Source organism: Peromyscus californicus, unplaced genomic scaffold (assembly GCF_007827085.1).
Source record: "Peromyscus californicus insignis strain IS unplaced genomic scaffold, ASM782708v3 Scaffold_22__1_contigs__length_63687245, whole genome shotgun sequence".
Taxonomy (NCBI): domain Eukaryota; kingdom Metazoa; phylum Chordata; class Mammalia; order Rodentia; family Cricetidae; genus Peromyscus; species Peromyscus californicus.
The window spans coordinates 58,457,420-58,473,102 of NW_026294525.1; the positions used below are offsets into that span (position 1 = coordinate 58,457,420).

The 15,683-nt window shown below is 39.8% G+C and overlaps 1 protein-coding gene across 1 annotated transcript in view; it reads left to right on the forward strand.

Annotated features, from left to right (window-relative positions):
* Lama4 (laminin subunit alpha 4) overlaps positions 1–15,683 on the forward strand; it is a 147,448-nt gene that overhangs the window by 97,530 nt on the left and 34,235 nt on the right. Inside the window, exons 16-23 of the mRNA XM_052751417.1 lie at positions 3,410–3,526; positions 5,679–5,858; positions 8,082–8,221; positions 10,595–10,774; positions 11,455–11,600; positions 12,058–12,220; positions 13,167–13,300; positions 13,725–13,896. Of these exons, the coding sequence (XP_052607377.1) occupies positions 3,410–3,526; positions 5,679–5,858; positions 8,082–8,221; positions 10,595–10,774; positions 11,455–11,600; positions 12,058–12,220; positions 13,167–13,300; positions 13,725–13,896 (1,232 nt within the window). The remainder of the gene's footprint in view (positions 1–3,409; positions 3,527–5,678; positions 5,859–8,081; positions 8,222–10,594; positions 10,775–11,454; positions 11,601–12,057; positions 12,221–13,166; positions 13,301–13,724; positions 13,897–15,683) is intronic.

The window sequence follows — 15,683 nt, forward strand, 5'->3', positions numbered from 1 at the left end:
TGAGCCTGCTGAAAGCAACCTTCCTGTCTGGAAATAGTGTTTTCCTCAGAGTCCCGTGTTTTATATCCAATAAATCTCTTGCATCAGCTTCTTTGACTGTCTGGCAGACCTGGTCACATATTTCATGATCTGTTTGGTTTTGGTTAAATTCCTTCCCTTGTACAAGGGACAACATAAAGAAGTTAAGACCATGTGTCCCAAAACTTGATAGGACTCTCTCCTTTGGGCAATAAGCATGTTTGTAAATCAGACATGAATTTGTAAATTCAGATTTTCATCTACTCAATTACATTCTAATTCCAGGTGAGTGTTTCTCCATTTTCAAATGGCTTTCCATAATGAGTAGTTTTTATTTCCAAGCTTGCTTTCTCTTTTGTTGTCTGTAACAAAGATTTAACAATCCGTAATAAACTTAAGAAAGTGCCGTTTGCCATAATCTTCTGAAAGAGCAACAGCCTCTTCCATCAGGAAACACTTTCAGCAAAACATTTCTTTTTATAAATATCCAGCCCCAAATAGATTCTCCTCCTATTTTTATCAAGTCCCAAATATAGAGTTAAATAAAGCAGCATTTAATGCAGTCACAGGCCCCAAACCAAAAACTGAAAGTGCTTTTATATCGCCATATCTGAAAACAGAAACTTCAAAAAATGAGAAGGGAGGTTCACTGTCACTAAAAAGTATGTTAAGCCACTCCTGGAATGCTGGGAAATTCTCAGAAACCTTGAGGAGATAAGTACGTGTTTGTTCCTGGTTAAACTGTACTGGGTGATGGTAAAACAGTGTGTATATCCACCTCCACCTTGTATATATCCATTATACACAGCAGTGATAAAATACTCAAAGATGGACCTAGAAGCAATGATGCCCTATGGGGTGTGAGTTTTTTAGACGCCCAATGGAGGAAACAGAAGGGAAGAAGAAGCAAGACAACCATAAATTTCCTGGCACTTTGGAAGGAAGCCATAGCCAAACCCAAACCCCTAGTTACTGGGAAAGCTGGTCTTCCATTCAGATAAACAAATACAACTTCATGACCTTCTAGGATTTGCTCAATAATAACCCCAGTTTGGGAACCATGCCCAGGACATATTTTCAAAGAAAAAGAAAACTATCACAAATGAATGGCAGAGAGTAGATGATCCTATAGAATTGTATACACATACAGGTAACGATGTCAGTAAGCTCAGAAATTCAACTCTCCCATAAAGACGTCTCCAGACTCCCAGCGAATTCTTTCCAAATTTCAGAGAAGAAACAGTACCACTTTTATACAAACACTTCCAGATAATAGCAAAAGAAATATTCTCCAAACTTGTTCTAAGAAAGCCGGCAAAATGTAAGTATCAAAACCTCAAGAAGACATAGAAATCCTAATCAGCCAGATGTGGTGGCTCATAACTGTAATCCCAGCATTCCGGAAGCTGTTGAGACAGGAGGCTGGCTACAAAGTCAAGGCCAGCTTAGGCTAGACAATAAGACTCTAGCTTAAAAAACAAAAAATATTAGCAAGTCAAATCTACCATGTATAGAAATGATAGTGTGTGATGAGAAACATAAATTTATTACAGGATTTCAAAGATAGTTTAGCAGTTAAAATATCTCACCACATTTACGGACTACAGGAGAAAATTCATATGATCATCTCACTATACACTGGAAATATTTTTTTAATTTACTTTTTAAATTTTTCATATATAATTTGGTCATGTTCTTCCCCTCTCCTCCAGCTCCCCCAGACCACCCATTCCTACCCACTTCATTTCCTTAATAAAACAGCACCCATTCAATATTTTTTAAACTCTTAGTAAACAAAGAATAGAAGGAAGTTTCCATAATTTAATAAAGCATAATAAAATAATATTCAGCAAACACATTCATAATAAAATATTAAAAGGCCTTTCCAATGAGCCTGCAAACAAAGCCAGGAATCCCAATTACCAGTTCTAAATAAAATATCTAAGTATGAGTTTAAAATATAATAGATACCATATTCACTGAGGGAAAGACTCAACTTTGTAAAATGGACAATTCTACAACACATATTTATGGGTGTAATAAAGTGATGGTTAAGACACTATAACACTGTGGATGTACAGATAGACTAATTCTGGAATTTCCTTGAGAAGAGAGAGAAAAATGCCAGTAGCCAATCTTGAGAAGTAAGAACAAAATAACTAATCAATAGCATATCTCAGCAACACTAAATGGACTGAGTGGGTGCATGTATATATTGACATGTGTGTAGACATGTAACAACATAATCAAAGAAAAAGAAAACAATAGAGATAATGCATGAAAGAAGGAGGGCTTAGAGGGAGAGGACAGGTAACAGTGAGGAGGGGCCAGGGTATAATAATAATGACTGAGGATGGTCAAAGTATATTATATACATGTATGAAATGTCATAATGAAACCCATTGTTTCGTGTAACTGGTAAACGCTAATGAAAATGGAAAAATATCAAGACTTATAACTATAGATATCAGAACAAACATATAAAAGATTATAGTAATTTGTCATATTTGGGGGGATTATAACCGGATAATACCTTCATTTACATGCACATACCCCCCATACATATACACATAATTAAAAATAAAATAAATCTTTATTTGTAGGGACTGGAAAGGTGGGTTAGCAGGTAGGAGGACATACTGTTCTTGCAGAGGACCCAAACTTGGCTCCCAATACTTAACCTCTGGTGGCTCACAACCATTTATAACTTGATCTCTAGGATAGCCAATGCCCTCTTCTGGCCTCTGTGGGCACATACACTCACGTACACATACCCCACACAGACACAAACATACACATAAATAAAAATAAAATAGGTCTTTAAAGCTAGATAATAATAGACAGAGGCCAAATAGTGGTCCTCTCTGGCTAATCCTAGACAGAATGCAAAAGAGCTTGGTGGGTGCTCATAATGTTCCATCTTGATGACTTCCAGGTGGCTATATTTTGTGTTTGCTGTGCAAGTTCATCAAACTGTGCATATATAATCTGTTTCTTAGGTACATGACATATAATTATAAAAATTTTATTGAGAGAACTAGGAGGACAATGGATTCTCTTACAACCAGGCATCATCACATGGATAGATAAATGTCGTTTTGACTTTACCATTTGCACGGCTGGATTTTTATCAGCCACAGCCTTGCTCTGTTTCTCCAAAAAAAAAAAATGAGCATCGTGGCATCCTAAGTCACTCCCAACTAGTGTCACATGCTTTCTGCTGTCTTGTACCTCTGATTCTAAATGCCATTTTCCAGAACTGACCGTCTCTTTCTAGAGTGCTAGATTATTATGACACTGGAGTCCATGATACAAGTCAGAACGTATGTTGTTGAGACTTCGTCCAGGCATGGCAGACCTCCTGGTACTTTACTCTGCTTCTTCTCCACAGGCAATGATGAGGCAGTGGCTGACACCAGCAGGCGTGTGGGAGGAGCCCTGTGGAGGAAGGGGGCCCTCAGAGACAGACTGAGTGACGCTGTTAAGCAGCTACAGGCAGCAGAGAGAGGTAAGGATCCAGAACTTCAAGGTCCCCCATGTTTTTCCACTGGTGTGAAACAACCTCGCAGAGGGAGATGAGGTGACTCCTTGTTCATCAATTCCTTCATTCAGTAGGGTTTTTGTTTTCTTATAACAACAACAACAATGTTCATTACTATCCAAAAACTATCCTTAAAAATAAAGCCATAATTGTATCACCCAGAGATGAGCATTAAATCAAAGGTGTTTTCTTCCAGTCTTTGCCTGCGCCTACATGCGTGTGTCCACATGTGTTTGAACAGGATTGTGCTGTTTCTACTGCCTGGTGCCTCTCCTGTGAACATCCACCCTTGCTAACAGTGTGCCCTAATTTGGTTATTGGATTTCTCTGGCCCCCACTGTAAACAGCATCCTTCTGTGATGTGTCAAGTTATTCTTATCAAGTCAGCAGGAAGATCAATGCACCAAAAAGAGAAACAAGAGTGCTTCCCTCACCTAATCTGGGACTCTAGTGGTGTCTTGAAAAGCTGTGATTGGAAGCAGACATACCTTCCTAGGCAGAGCAAAAGTTAAGACACTGTTCTGGATATAGGTGTTTTGCTGAAATGTGCCGGCCGGCCTTGGAGCCCGGGACCTCTGGCTAGGAGAGTGTGCACGCACTGAGAAGCCTTATCAGAGCTACTGATGATTGATGCTTGCTGGGCTCTGTGCTGTGGAGATGAGAGTTACTATTTACCTTCCAGCTGAGGAGAATTCTGAGGTTGTCAGGGCATTGTGACTGCTGCTAGAAGGGAGAGCCAGGATTCCAGCCAGGGTACACCAGGATCCAGAGCATGGAAGATTAAACAAAATGTTTCTTCACTTTAAAAACTTGAAGTTACAACATCACCTAAGTGATTTCTAAGTGTTTTTATTACAAAAGTAACACATTACCCTTATAGAAAAATGTGAAAACACATCTTAGAAGAGGAAAAAAAATCACCCATAATCCCATCATCTAGATAAAATTTGATGTTGTAAATTTACATAATCTTTATTTTAAGCATGCAGTAAGTTTTATCTGTGTGTATATATGTGTGTTCTGTATGCATGTGCATACGCACACGTGTGTGTGTGTGTGTGTGTGTGTGTGTGTGTGTGTGTGTGTGCAAGAGAGAGCACAAGCGCTTATGCACTGTACTACTGTGCACTGTGAAAGTCAAAGAACAACCTCAATTATGGGCCTTCGTTGTCTACCTCATTTTAAACAAGGTCTCTAGTTCCTGGAACTCACCATGTGAACTGAACTTGATCCCCTGCCTCTCCCTCCAGACGGCTGGGATTACAGACATGTCTCGCTATACCTTAGTCTTTTGCTGTTCTTGTGAGGTAGGGTCTTGTTTTGCAGCCATGGTGGCCGAGAACTTAATATGTACCCTAGCTAGGCTGGCTTTAGGCCCATGGCGGTCCTTGTTGCCAGCTGGTCCACAAGCTTCCAGGGATCCTCCTCTCTACTTGCCATCTTGCTGTAGTAGAACCAGGCTTACAGATGTTTGCTACTACATTCGACTTCGTGGGGGCTGTAGGGAATCCCAGCCCAAATATGTAATCATTTTTAAGGGAAATTGGATTTGAACACTAAAACTTTTCTAAAACTTGTTTTTCTTTTGAAAAAATAAAAAAAGATGGCAACAACAACAAAAACGCTTTACTTATCAATTTACTTCTGAACTGAATGTGCCATCATTTTTATGGCAGGAGTCTTCCACAAGAATTTCTTTTCCTTAAAAGGAAGAAGTTTTTATGATGAAGTTCAGATGTGACCATCACAGAAGCTGAAACCTCATGTGCGTTTTCTCTCACTCTCTAAGGAGCTTGCTAATCTGAGGACGTACTCAGTGTTTTTGTTTTGGTTTTTTTGTTGTTATTGTTTTGTTTTGTTTTTGTAATTTACTTCTTTTCTTCATTTAAAAACATGTTAAGCAAACATCTCAATATTGTTGAGACTGCAGAGTCTTACAGACCCATGTATGGCTGCTGTTCATCATATCCTAGTTCATTTAACTTGTAACACAGTCGTCACCAATTTAAAAGTCTTAGTCTTCTTTCACAACCCAAAATTTGAGGTCTGTTTCACCCCCGTGTTTGAGGTGATGTCGGTGCTCTCCAGTAAAGGGACTGTCCCTCTGCTCTGTGCCCAGGGGATGCCCAGCAACGCCTGGGCCAGTCCAAGCTGGTCATCGAGGAAGCTAACAAGACGACAGTGGCTGTCCAGCAGGTCACCACGCCAATGGCCAACAACCTCAGCAGCTGGTCCCAGAACCTCCAGACGTTTGATTCTTCTGCCTATAACACTGCCGTGGACTCTGCTCGGGATGCAGGTACCTCTTACAAGCAGCACAAGCTTGCCTATCCGAAGAATCGTCCATTAAACTCTACACACCTTTTGATAGGGAACAGTGTGCTCCGTCTGCATTTTAGGTTGGAATGCTATAGAAATTAATTCAGAAAAAGAGAAACATTTTACTCAGTTTGTCTATGTATTTATCTAAAGTCTAGATTTATCTACTTTCTAGACAGGTATGGACCTACATGAAATACATGTAAATTCCACAAAAACTTACAGATAGATTCACTGGTAGAAGTAATACAGTAGTTAAATTGATGAAGTAGTTTGTATTGTGTGACAGCAATCATAATGGTAGCAATTGTCTTTATCAATGTAAGACTGATCCTTTAGCATAAAAGTTTAATCAAACATTAGAGTAAATAATTTCAGCAAAGTATTGTCTTACTTTTAGAGGGAAAAAATAGTAAATGGTGTTGATTTTACTGACTACCATTTGGATTCTACTTGAGTGGATCCAATTATTACTAACAAATAGCAACTATGTGTGTTAGCCAATTCACATAATCAATTTTATAGCAATGAAAATGAAATATGTTAATATCTACCTAATGTAGTTCTGTATATATAGTTAAAATCACATAATAACAAAGAATACCTTTTTCCATTCTCACATTTTTATTCAGATTCTTCATAAATTTCTTGGAGATCAGTGTCTACCAATGTCGTGACAAATCATGCCTGGTAGTCATTCTTAGTCATTATCCACAAAAATTCTCTAGAATAGATTTACAGACTACATCTGAATTAAAAATAGTCATGAATCCATACCTGATCTGTCAGTTGCTAGCAATTCTACCAAAATTTACAAAGGCCGATTACCATACAGGAATAGAATTCTTTTATAATATTTTCCCATATGTATTCATAAATTCATCCACATGACCATTTTACCCAGTCACTTTTTAATTTTTAACCTTTAAAAGATTTGTCTAGTTCAATAGCAGAGCACTTTTCTAGAATTTTTAAAGCCCTAGTTTGATCTCCAGTGTGGGCTGGGGGAGTGTCTCTGTGCTATTCAGTATTTTCATTTGTCAAGACATTGCCTTGGGAATATTTTCTGTGTCTGTATTAAATTTATTTTCATCTTTTTTTTCAAGTTATCATAATAGCATCCAAAGAGAGCACCAACTGAAATTGTGTCAGGCTACTGTGTTTTTCCCAAATAGCACTTTGCGCTTTAAAACAAAGTAAATTAAACAACATCCCATAATGTAAGAGACTTTAGAAAGAGTCCATATGAAGAGGGCGAGAAGCCTGTCTTATATGTCTTTCCGTAAGCAAAATTTTAAGGTAGTGGTTTAAATATTTTTATTACTTTCCCACTTTACAGTTCACTCTAGTATAAAACGGCTACTGGAATCAATGCTATACCAGGCTAGCCGAAGGGGAGTGTGTGCCCCACCCTAGCCACTTCTTTTGATGCCCCCCTTAACTAATTAATTAATTAATTAGCTCATTAGTTAATCTCCTAATGCCCAGGGGTTGTTTCCTCAGAAGGAGATCTAGAATCAAAAAAAAAAAAAAAAAAAAGGAAAAGAAAGGGGGTTGGAGAGAAAGAGAGGAAGCAGGAGGGAGAGAGGGAGGGGAGAGGAAAGGAGAGGGAAGGAAAGGACAAGGAATGGGGGGAGAAGAGAAAAGTCCTGCAGTCTGCTTGGGTGCGCTCTCGTCTGGCCCTCCTGTCAGTCTGCAAAGCCACCCTCTCGTGCAGTGGTGAAGGCAGCTGAGGGCATGCTCCTGCCCTCCTCCATTAACTCTGCCCCCGCTGTCACAGCAGCTGCATCCGTGTCCTGTACACACAGCCGTCCTGGGAAACACCCTTCTTGTCTTTCATCAGTAAGAGCCTCCTCACCTGTTGTATCAGTCTGTATAATAGATGTGTGGTGCCTATGCTGCGTGATTAAAGGAACATCTGTATGTTGGCCATGGAGCCTGCCCTTTAGAGGGTACGTTGTAAGTCAGCATGCACCACGTTCCATTTATAAATCAATATGTGCTCCAAATGTCACACACACACACACACACACAAAAAAAAAAAAAAAAAAACAGAATGGATTATGCTTTAAGTTCCACCATTAATTTTGTAAGGTTGAAAATGATGTCCAATAGATCTATCTACCAGAGGTAATATGTTCTCTGTCTCTCACTTGATCCTTAAAATATAATTAATTCAAGTGACTCATTTTCCTTATTGCAGTAAGAAATCTCACAGAGGTTGTCCCCCAGCTCCTGGATCAGCTTCGGACCGTTGAGCAGAAGCGGCCTGCAAGCAATGTTTCTGCCAGCATCCAGAGGATCCGAGAGCTCATTGCTCAGACCAGGAGTGTCGCCAGCAAGGTACATAATGTGATGAGTGGTGTCACCAGTTAGCTGGGAATGATGGGGACACAACGCTGAGCTCCAACTCCTCAGCAGCTCCTGAGGCCTGGCGCCTTCCCACTGTATTATTTATTGGAGTCACATGAGAAGCTGTGGAAATTAACCCTCTGGGGTATGGTAGCACAGAGGGAAAGAGGGTCACAGCAAGTTCCAGGCCAGCCTTGTCTGCAGAGCAAATTCCCTGCCTCTAGGGCCACAGAGCAAGTTCACATCCCAGGAAACATACAAATAAAGAAATCTTTTTTTTTTTTTTTATTTTGTAAGTAAACCAATTCTTAGTCCCAACCTCAGAGCAAGCAAGGCTCAACACTTGTCATCTTTCAAGTTACTTGGTAATCTCCTAATGTGGAGCCAGAATTAGCCACAAAGCTCATAAGCAAAGAAATCAAGTTAAGCTTCAATAAAAGCAATGTATTCATTATTCATTTTGAACAGCTGCGTTAGTGCAATTACCATACGGAATAGTCTTGCCCATCTGTCCCACCTCTGTAAAACTTCTCTGGTACAACACGAGTTATGTGAAGGTTTTGTTGATCACTCTGCAGGCTTAAGTGAGGAGTCATGAGTGGAAGGCACACGTCTGAGGTTCCGTTACAGAGGCAACCGAGCCGCAAGACACCTAGAGGCGGCACTGTCCAGGCGGATGCCCACACCATTAACATTCTCACATGCCAAAGGCGGATTTGTGTTTGGACCTCTGTTTAATTTGTTTTAATTGATTTATAGATCAGCCTCATTTTTACAACCAAATTATGTGACTTTTCTTTTCTCAAGAACCGCATCAAATAGAACATTCGCCCAAGGACTGGTAGAAACAAGAATAAGAAACCGGTTATTTTATAGTGCTGTGGATTATTCTTGGTAAATGCATGTGCTCTTCAAGTGCAACATAACAAAAGATCCTGCCTTACAAATTATCCTATTTGGATACCTCTATGAATATTTCATGATAGATTATCTTAAACATATATCAAGAAATGACATTTTAAACTGGGTGTGGTGGCACATGCCTGTCATCCAAGAACGTGGGAGGCTAAAACAGAGGATTGTGGTTTTGAAGCCATCCTGAACTCATAAGAAGTTTCCAGGACAATACAGTGAGACTGTCTCATAGACAGAAAAAAAAAAAAAAAGGAAGGAGGGGACATTTTAAAAACAGTTTTTGTTGGTGTTTTCTTGATAATGTTATTCAATATTCTTTAAATGGAATATAACATTGGGGTCCTGATCACCAAAATAAAAGGTCATTTTTCTAAACAAAGACTGAACCTGCTGCCAGGCACTCAGCTCCAAAGTGAGACATTTTTCATACACACAGGCAGCCTTCTCCGACTCTCAGGGAGGCTTCAGGCCCACACACTGCTTGATTGTTTGTTGAGAACTATTGATCTCTACTCAACCGACAACAGGACACAGCTGTGCTCCAAGTGCTGGGGACTAGACCCTCAAGCTAGCTGACTATCAACATCAGCCAAATCAATATCAATTGATATAAATACAGCTAATTATTCAGAGAGGTTCGTACGGACAGTGTGAATATGCACATTGTCAAATGCGCCCCCCCCCCCCAAATCTCTCGCAAATCAAATTAGTTCCTAGTGTCATCTTGGGCCTCTAACAAATATGCTGAAACTGTGCTTTGCCTCTCTGAGAAACATTACAGGAAATGGCTTAAGGAAGTTCTTACTACAACTATAACAGGGAGAGCACCAGGGGCTGGAATGCGCTTTACAGTTACCCCCTTATTTCTCACAGCCTGTCTATTGCGTCATTTCACAGAAGAATCCTGAGTGGCTGACTTAGGGTTGCCTAGTCATTAAGCGAAATGGCAGGTGGAAAAGTCGGAGGCCATGCCTAGACCCTGACTGCTCGGGTGTGGTCAGGATGCTGCCCACAGTTTTACTCTGGACTGCTTTTTATTAAGACCTTAGGGAAAGAGTTTCGGCCGCTTTGTTACCCAAGACGAGTTGTACTTCTCCAAACAACTAATTCTTCTGTGCATGGTAGAGCCACTGTGAATTGTAAGACCAGTCAAGTGTCCCTTCACCTTATTTAGTTCACCAGCCTGAGGGTATAGTTCACCATGGGAATCATGTCTGTCCTCATCCTTGGATCTACTTGGTCATTGTTTACTCTTGTGCTCTCTTTAGCCTGGTTTAGTCTAAAGCTAGCATGTTGTGATCTGCCCTACATTCTTCCTCTAATTAATCGAGTTAATGTGTAAGTAAAAAAAGAGATGGAGGCAAGTGGAGGTCCCTCCAGAAACTGTGGGAGAGCATTCTGCTCCCTTTTTTCAGAGCACTGTTAATGGAACCATGTATATAATCCCAGATCCAAGTCTCCATGATGTTTGATGGCCAGTCGGCTGTTGAAGTGCACCCCAAAGTCAGCGTGGATGACCTGAAGGCCTTCACCTCCATCAGCTTGTACATGAAGCCTCCTGCAAAGCAGCCAGAGCAAGCTGGGAGCTGGACAGCAGACCAGTTTGTCCTCTACCTCGGAAGCAAAAACGTAAGCGCATAGCGGAGGATTTAGTGGAGATAGTGTTGCCCTCTGCCTTGAACAAAGCCGTTGAAAAAAAGCAAACAAGTCTCCACTGTGATAGTAAGGGCCAGAAATCATTTTAATGGCAGGACACAAGCTGTGACTGAAGGGCAAGAGATTCCAGGAATAGGGGTAACATTTGGGGGATTACTTCCTGGCGGCATCCCATCACTGACTTGAGTGAATCTGAACAAAGCATTTTAAAGGCCTTTGGAATAACTATAGCTTCTGTTTGTCAATGCTGAATCCTCCTTAAAGATGCACAAGGATTGGTTTTGTCAAGGTACGGGATCCCTACACTAACCTGACAATGCTGGCACACTTCTGGCAGCCATCACATTCCCATGAGCCTTCAGTAGTTCTTCCCTCTCCTCACCCTCCACCAAAGTAGCACTTAGAGTAGCACAGAGTCAGCACACTCTGATGCAGACCCAGAAAGGGTAGAAACCGAGAGCACATGCCAGTCTAGCAGCAGTCTAATTGCTAGATGCCAGTCTAATTGCTTGGAGGGGCAATTAGGGCCAGAAGTTGCTTGTATACAGCAGCTCTTTGGACCTGTAATTGTGCTTTGCAGAAACAAAATAGAGGATACCATTTGTGTGGATTATACTTATTGATTTTATTGAAGTGACTTCTTGATGTTTCAGGCCAAAAAGGAGTACATGGGTCTCGCAATCAAAAATGATAACCTGGTGTACGTTTATAACTTGGGGACCAAAGATGTGGAAATTCCCCTGGATTCCAAGCCTGTCAGCTCCTGGCCTGCTTACTTTAGTATTGTCAAGATTGAGAGGTAAGGTGAATCCATGACAAGTGGCTGACGTGCACATTTCCTAAGAGGTCTATTGAAGACACACACACACACACACACACACACACACACACACACACACACACACTTGTAGATGTGATATGCATTTTTCTTTTTCGTCTTACTCCTTTTCTTCCACTATTCCTATATTCCTTTCCCAAACACCTGAGTGAAATGTAAATACTAGAAAAAATGATGGTTATTTTTAAATAACAACCTGATTATCAGATGGTTTTACCTTGCTGTAAGTTAAATTTTAAAATTAAGATGTCTGTTTTTCTACTTTCCTTCAGTAGTGGATATTCTTTAGTGCGCAACAATATGATACAATCAAACACCTAATTTTTTTTAAATGGAGTAACATTAACATTTTGACACAATGAACATATTTTCTACAAATGGCCACGCTGAAATGAGTGACAGCCCTTTCTGTCACCAGGGTAGGGAAACACGGAAAGGTGTTCTTGACAGTGCCCAGCCTCAGCAGCACGGCAGAAGAAAAGTTTATTAAGAAGGGGGAGGTTTCAGGAGACGACTCCTTGCTGGATCTGGTCCCCGAGGACACTGTGTTTTATGTCGGCGGGGTACCTGCTAACTTCAAGGTAAGCTATACAGCTGGCTTAGTGCAAATCTGCTGTGGCTCTTTTATAAACCTATAAACCCTAAATGACTGGGGGTGAAGAGTCAGGTACCACTTCAAGAGCTCAGTTCAATGGGTGGTAGAATTCTGGAGCAGAATCTATCTGTAAGTCTGGTGTCGCAATCTGGTCTCTACTACCCATATTTTCAATGTCTGATACTTTCAAGTCACAGCTAATGCTTGAAGATTAACTAATATCACTTGGTAATTAAATGTCATTACAAAAAATATATTACAGAAAACTGTAATTTTGTAATAACGTTTTGTAATGTCATTTTGTAATGTCATAATGTAAAGGTAATAAATATTACTCCCAGGTAAGAATTAGTATTCTCTGCTACTAGAATGTTTGGACCTTAGAATGCCACTGGCTTGGATCTAGATTTTAGCATTGCACATGGCAGTTTCAAATACTATTACCTGAAATATACAAGCACAATATAAAACATAAAAGATGAGAAAGGGTAAGATCTAAGGGAGAGTATGAGACCTGATGGAGAGTGGATAAAGGAAGGGCCCAAGAGATGAGAAGTCAGTATCAGGCCTTCCATTCGAGGACTGTTGCTTACAGTTGTGGGCACATTGTTGACCCTCTCTTGAGAATTATTCTATCTTTGTATGAGACCAGGAATACCCACTTCACAGAATTGGTGTGACAATGGTTTTCATTGTGAATTTGTTGTCAAGGGTATGTAGTATACATAGTCCATACCCAGTCAACACTCATTCTCCACTAAGACATGCGAAACTGACAAATCACTGTTTACGTAAGTGACCTGGCATACTCATGCAGACTCTGGTGTGGAGAGATGTTCATGTCAGTGGATGGGTCCCTCTGATCCCCTGTTCCAAAGTGCCCGTGTGCAACATGACCCTGAGGTAATTGATTCCATCTCTCTGTCGCACAGCTCCCTGCCAGCTTAAATCTGCCCAGTTACTCGGGCTGCCTGGAACTGGCCACTCTGAATAATGATGTGATCAGTCTGTACAACTTCAAGCACATCTATAATATGGATCCATCTAAGTCAGTGCCCTGTGCCAGGTAAGAGACTGTTAGGAGCTTGAAGACCTTCGATAGTCAGGCATGGGCGGTGGACAGGAAAAGTAGTATGTGTGAAGCTATGTGAGTATCAGGCCTGCAAAATGTGCTTCTGTTTTCCTCTACCACAGATGAGCATGCACACCATTAAAATTAATTTTTCTTCTTCTTTTTGTACTTGATTTAGGATTCTAAGGTCAGGGGTTTCCTTGAATATTTCAACTATCCTAGTATAGGATGGAGAAGAAACTCATTTAAAACAGTCCATTTGATTCATCTATAAATATTTTATCTTCCCTGTGGACAAAAGGGCTTCACTTACATGCCACCAGGACGATGGAAGATGTTCTAAAAATGGGTTCACGAGTCTCACTTGAGAAACGTAACCAAACCTGTAACATCCGTGTGACCCTGTGTTCCTTTTCAGGGATAAGCTGGCCTTCACTCAGAGTCGGGCTGCCAGCTACTTCTTCGATGGTTCCAGTTATGCTGTGGTGAGGGACATCACAAGGAGAGGGAAATTTGGCCAGGTGACTCGTTTTGACATCGAAGTTCGAACACCAGCTGACAACGGCCTCGTGCTTCTGATGGTCAACGGGGTGAGTAAACATGGAAGTCCTACTCACTCCCCTGTATTTCCTTTGCTCTCTGCTATTCATTTTTCCAGGAACTGCCCTACCCCACCCCCCACCAGGTTGGGTGCGCCATGCCATCAAAATGAATATCTATTTTAGAAAGGAAAATTGGATTTATTTTTCTCCAGGGAAGTTCTGATAGCATTAAATAAAAGCAGTCCTGAGAGGCACTTCTCCACACTTCAATTTCAATATATATTAAATATACCCTTTCATAATAACAAAAAACCTTGAAAAAACTCAGCACTAAGATCTAGTCTATATTAAGATATTTCTCCTTATAAGTAATATATATGTGGCAAATACAGTCATGAAATACTCAAAAGTCATAAGAAAAACAGTGAAAAATATTAAATAAATTTTTTTAATTTAATATAAATATATATAAATTTAATATATATAAATTTAAATATAAAACATTTAAATATAAATAGTTATTTTTAAATAAAATGGAATTTATTTTCATTTACTAATAATATAGAAACCTAAACTTGCTAAAAATATCTTATTAATAATAATATTAGTGAGAATGATATAATAAAATGTACTGTTCCTGAATTTCTTTTTCTACTCTTTGTGATACAGTGATTCAAAAATGACATCCTAACTCCAGTTTTTATCATTACTGTTTTATTGGCTGTCAAAACTAGGTAGAATTCCTCCCCAAATAAAATGTATATACATATATATGGCATATATTATTAGCTGCACCTACTAAATCATACACATTTTTAAATTTCATGCTCCACCTGGCCCAGGTAATCTTTGCTATTTGGCTGGCTCATTTTATCTCCTCATGTCAGTTCTTCTGAGCAAATCAGATACTATGTTACCTTGTAAACTTTAATAAAATTGCTCCAAGCCACTAAACGTCTTCTTTGAAAGATTTTTTAAACAGATTAGAAATCTTTTCTCATAAAAAAAAAAACTTTGAAAGTACAGATATGACTTAATACTGTGACCAGAAACTGAAGCTTTCCACAAGCTGATACAGTCACTCAATTGTGCTGGGATTTTCTGTGGACATGTAAAACTGATGCTGCTGAAAAATCAATATATATTCCAAAGATGGAAAGAATAGTACAGATGTAAGAGCTGTGAGAGAGTTTAAAAAAAAAAACCACTAATTGTACCAACTAATGGGATTCACTGTGGCATTTCCACAGCTGCACAAAGCAGACACTGGTTGTCCTTACCTCACTGTTCTTAGTACCAGTCTCCCCTCCTTTCTCCCCCTCTCTAGAGCCTGAGAGTTCCAAAATGGGAGTTTTTGATAGATAGTACATTTATGTTGTTTTCATCACCAAAATCATTTAACAACAGAAAAACACACCCCCAAAATGTTTTCGAACACCATTTATCTATAGCATACTTTCTGAGAAAGAGAGGAAGGAGGGGAGAGAGGGAAGGAGGGAGGAAGGGAAAGAGAGCCAGAGAGAGAGAGCATGCTGCTTTCTCATCCATGGTATAATTCCCTTTATCTTGAGGTGACATATTAACTCTGTTTTTTGAAATAGCCAGGTTTCATGCTACTGAAAGACATTTGTCATCACATATAAAGTTCAACAATTTAAAACAACACATTTCATAACAAAGAAAATGTCTTGTAAGTATTGTCAAAACTTCACAGGAAGTAACCAGCAGACACCTACCTGCCCCAAAATATGTTCATATCACTATACATCTTAGTACAAAATGATTGTCAAAATTCTATTTTTTTAAGTCATATCACCAATAAACCCCTACAGACA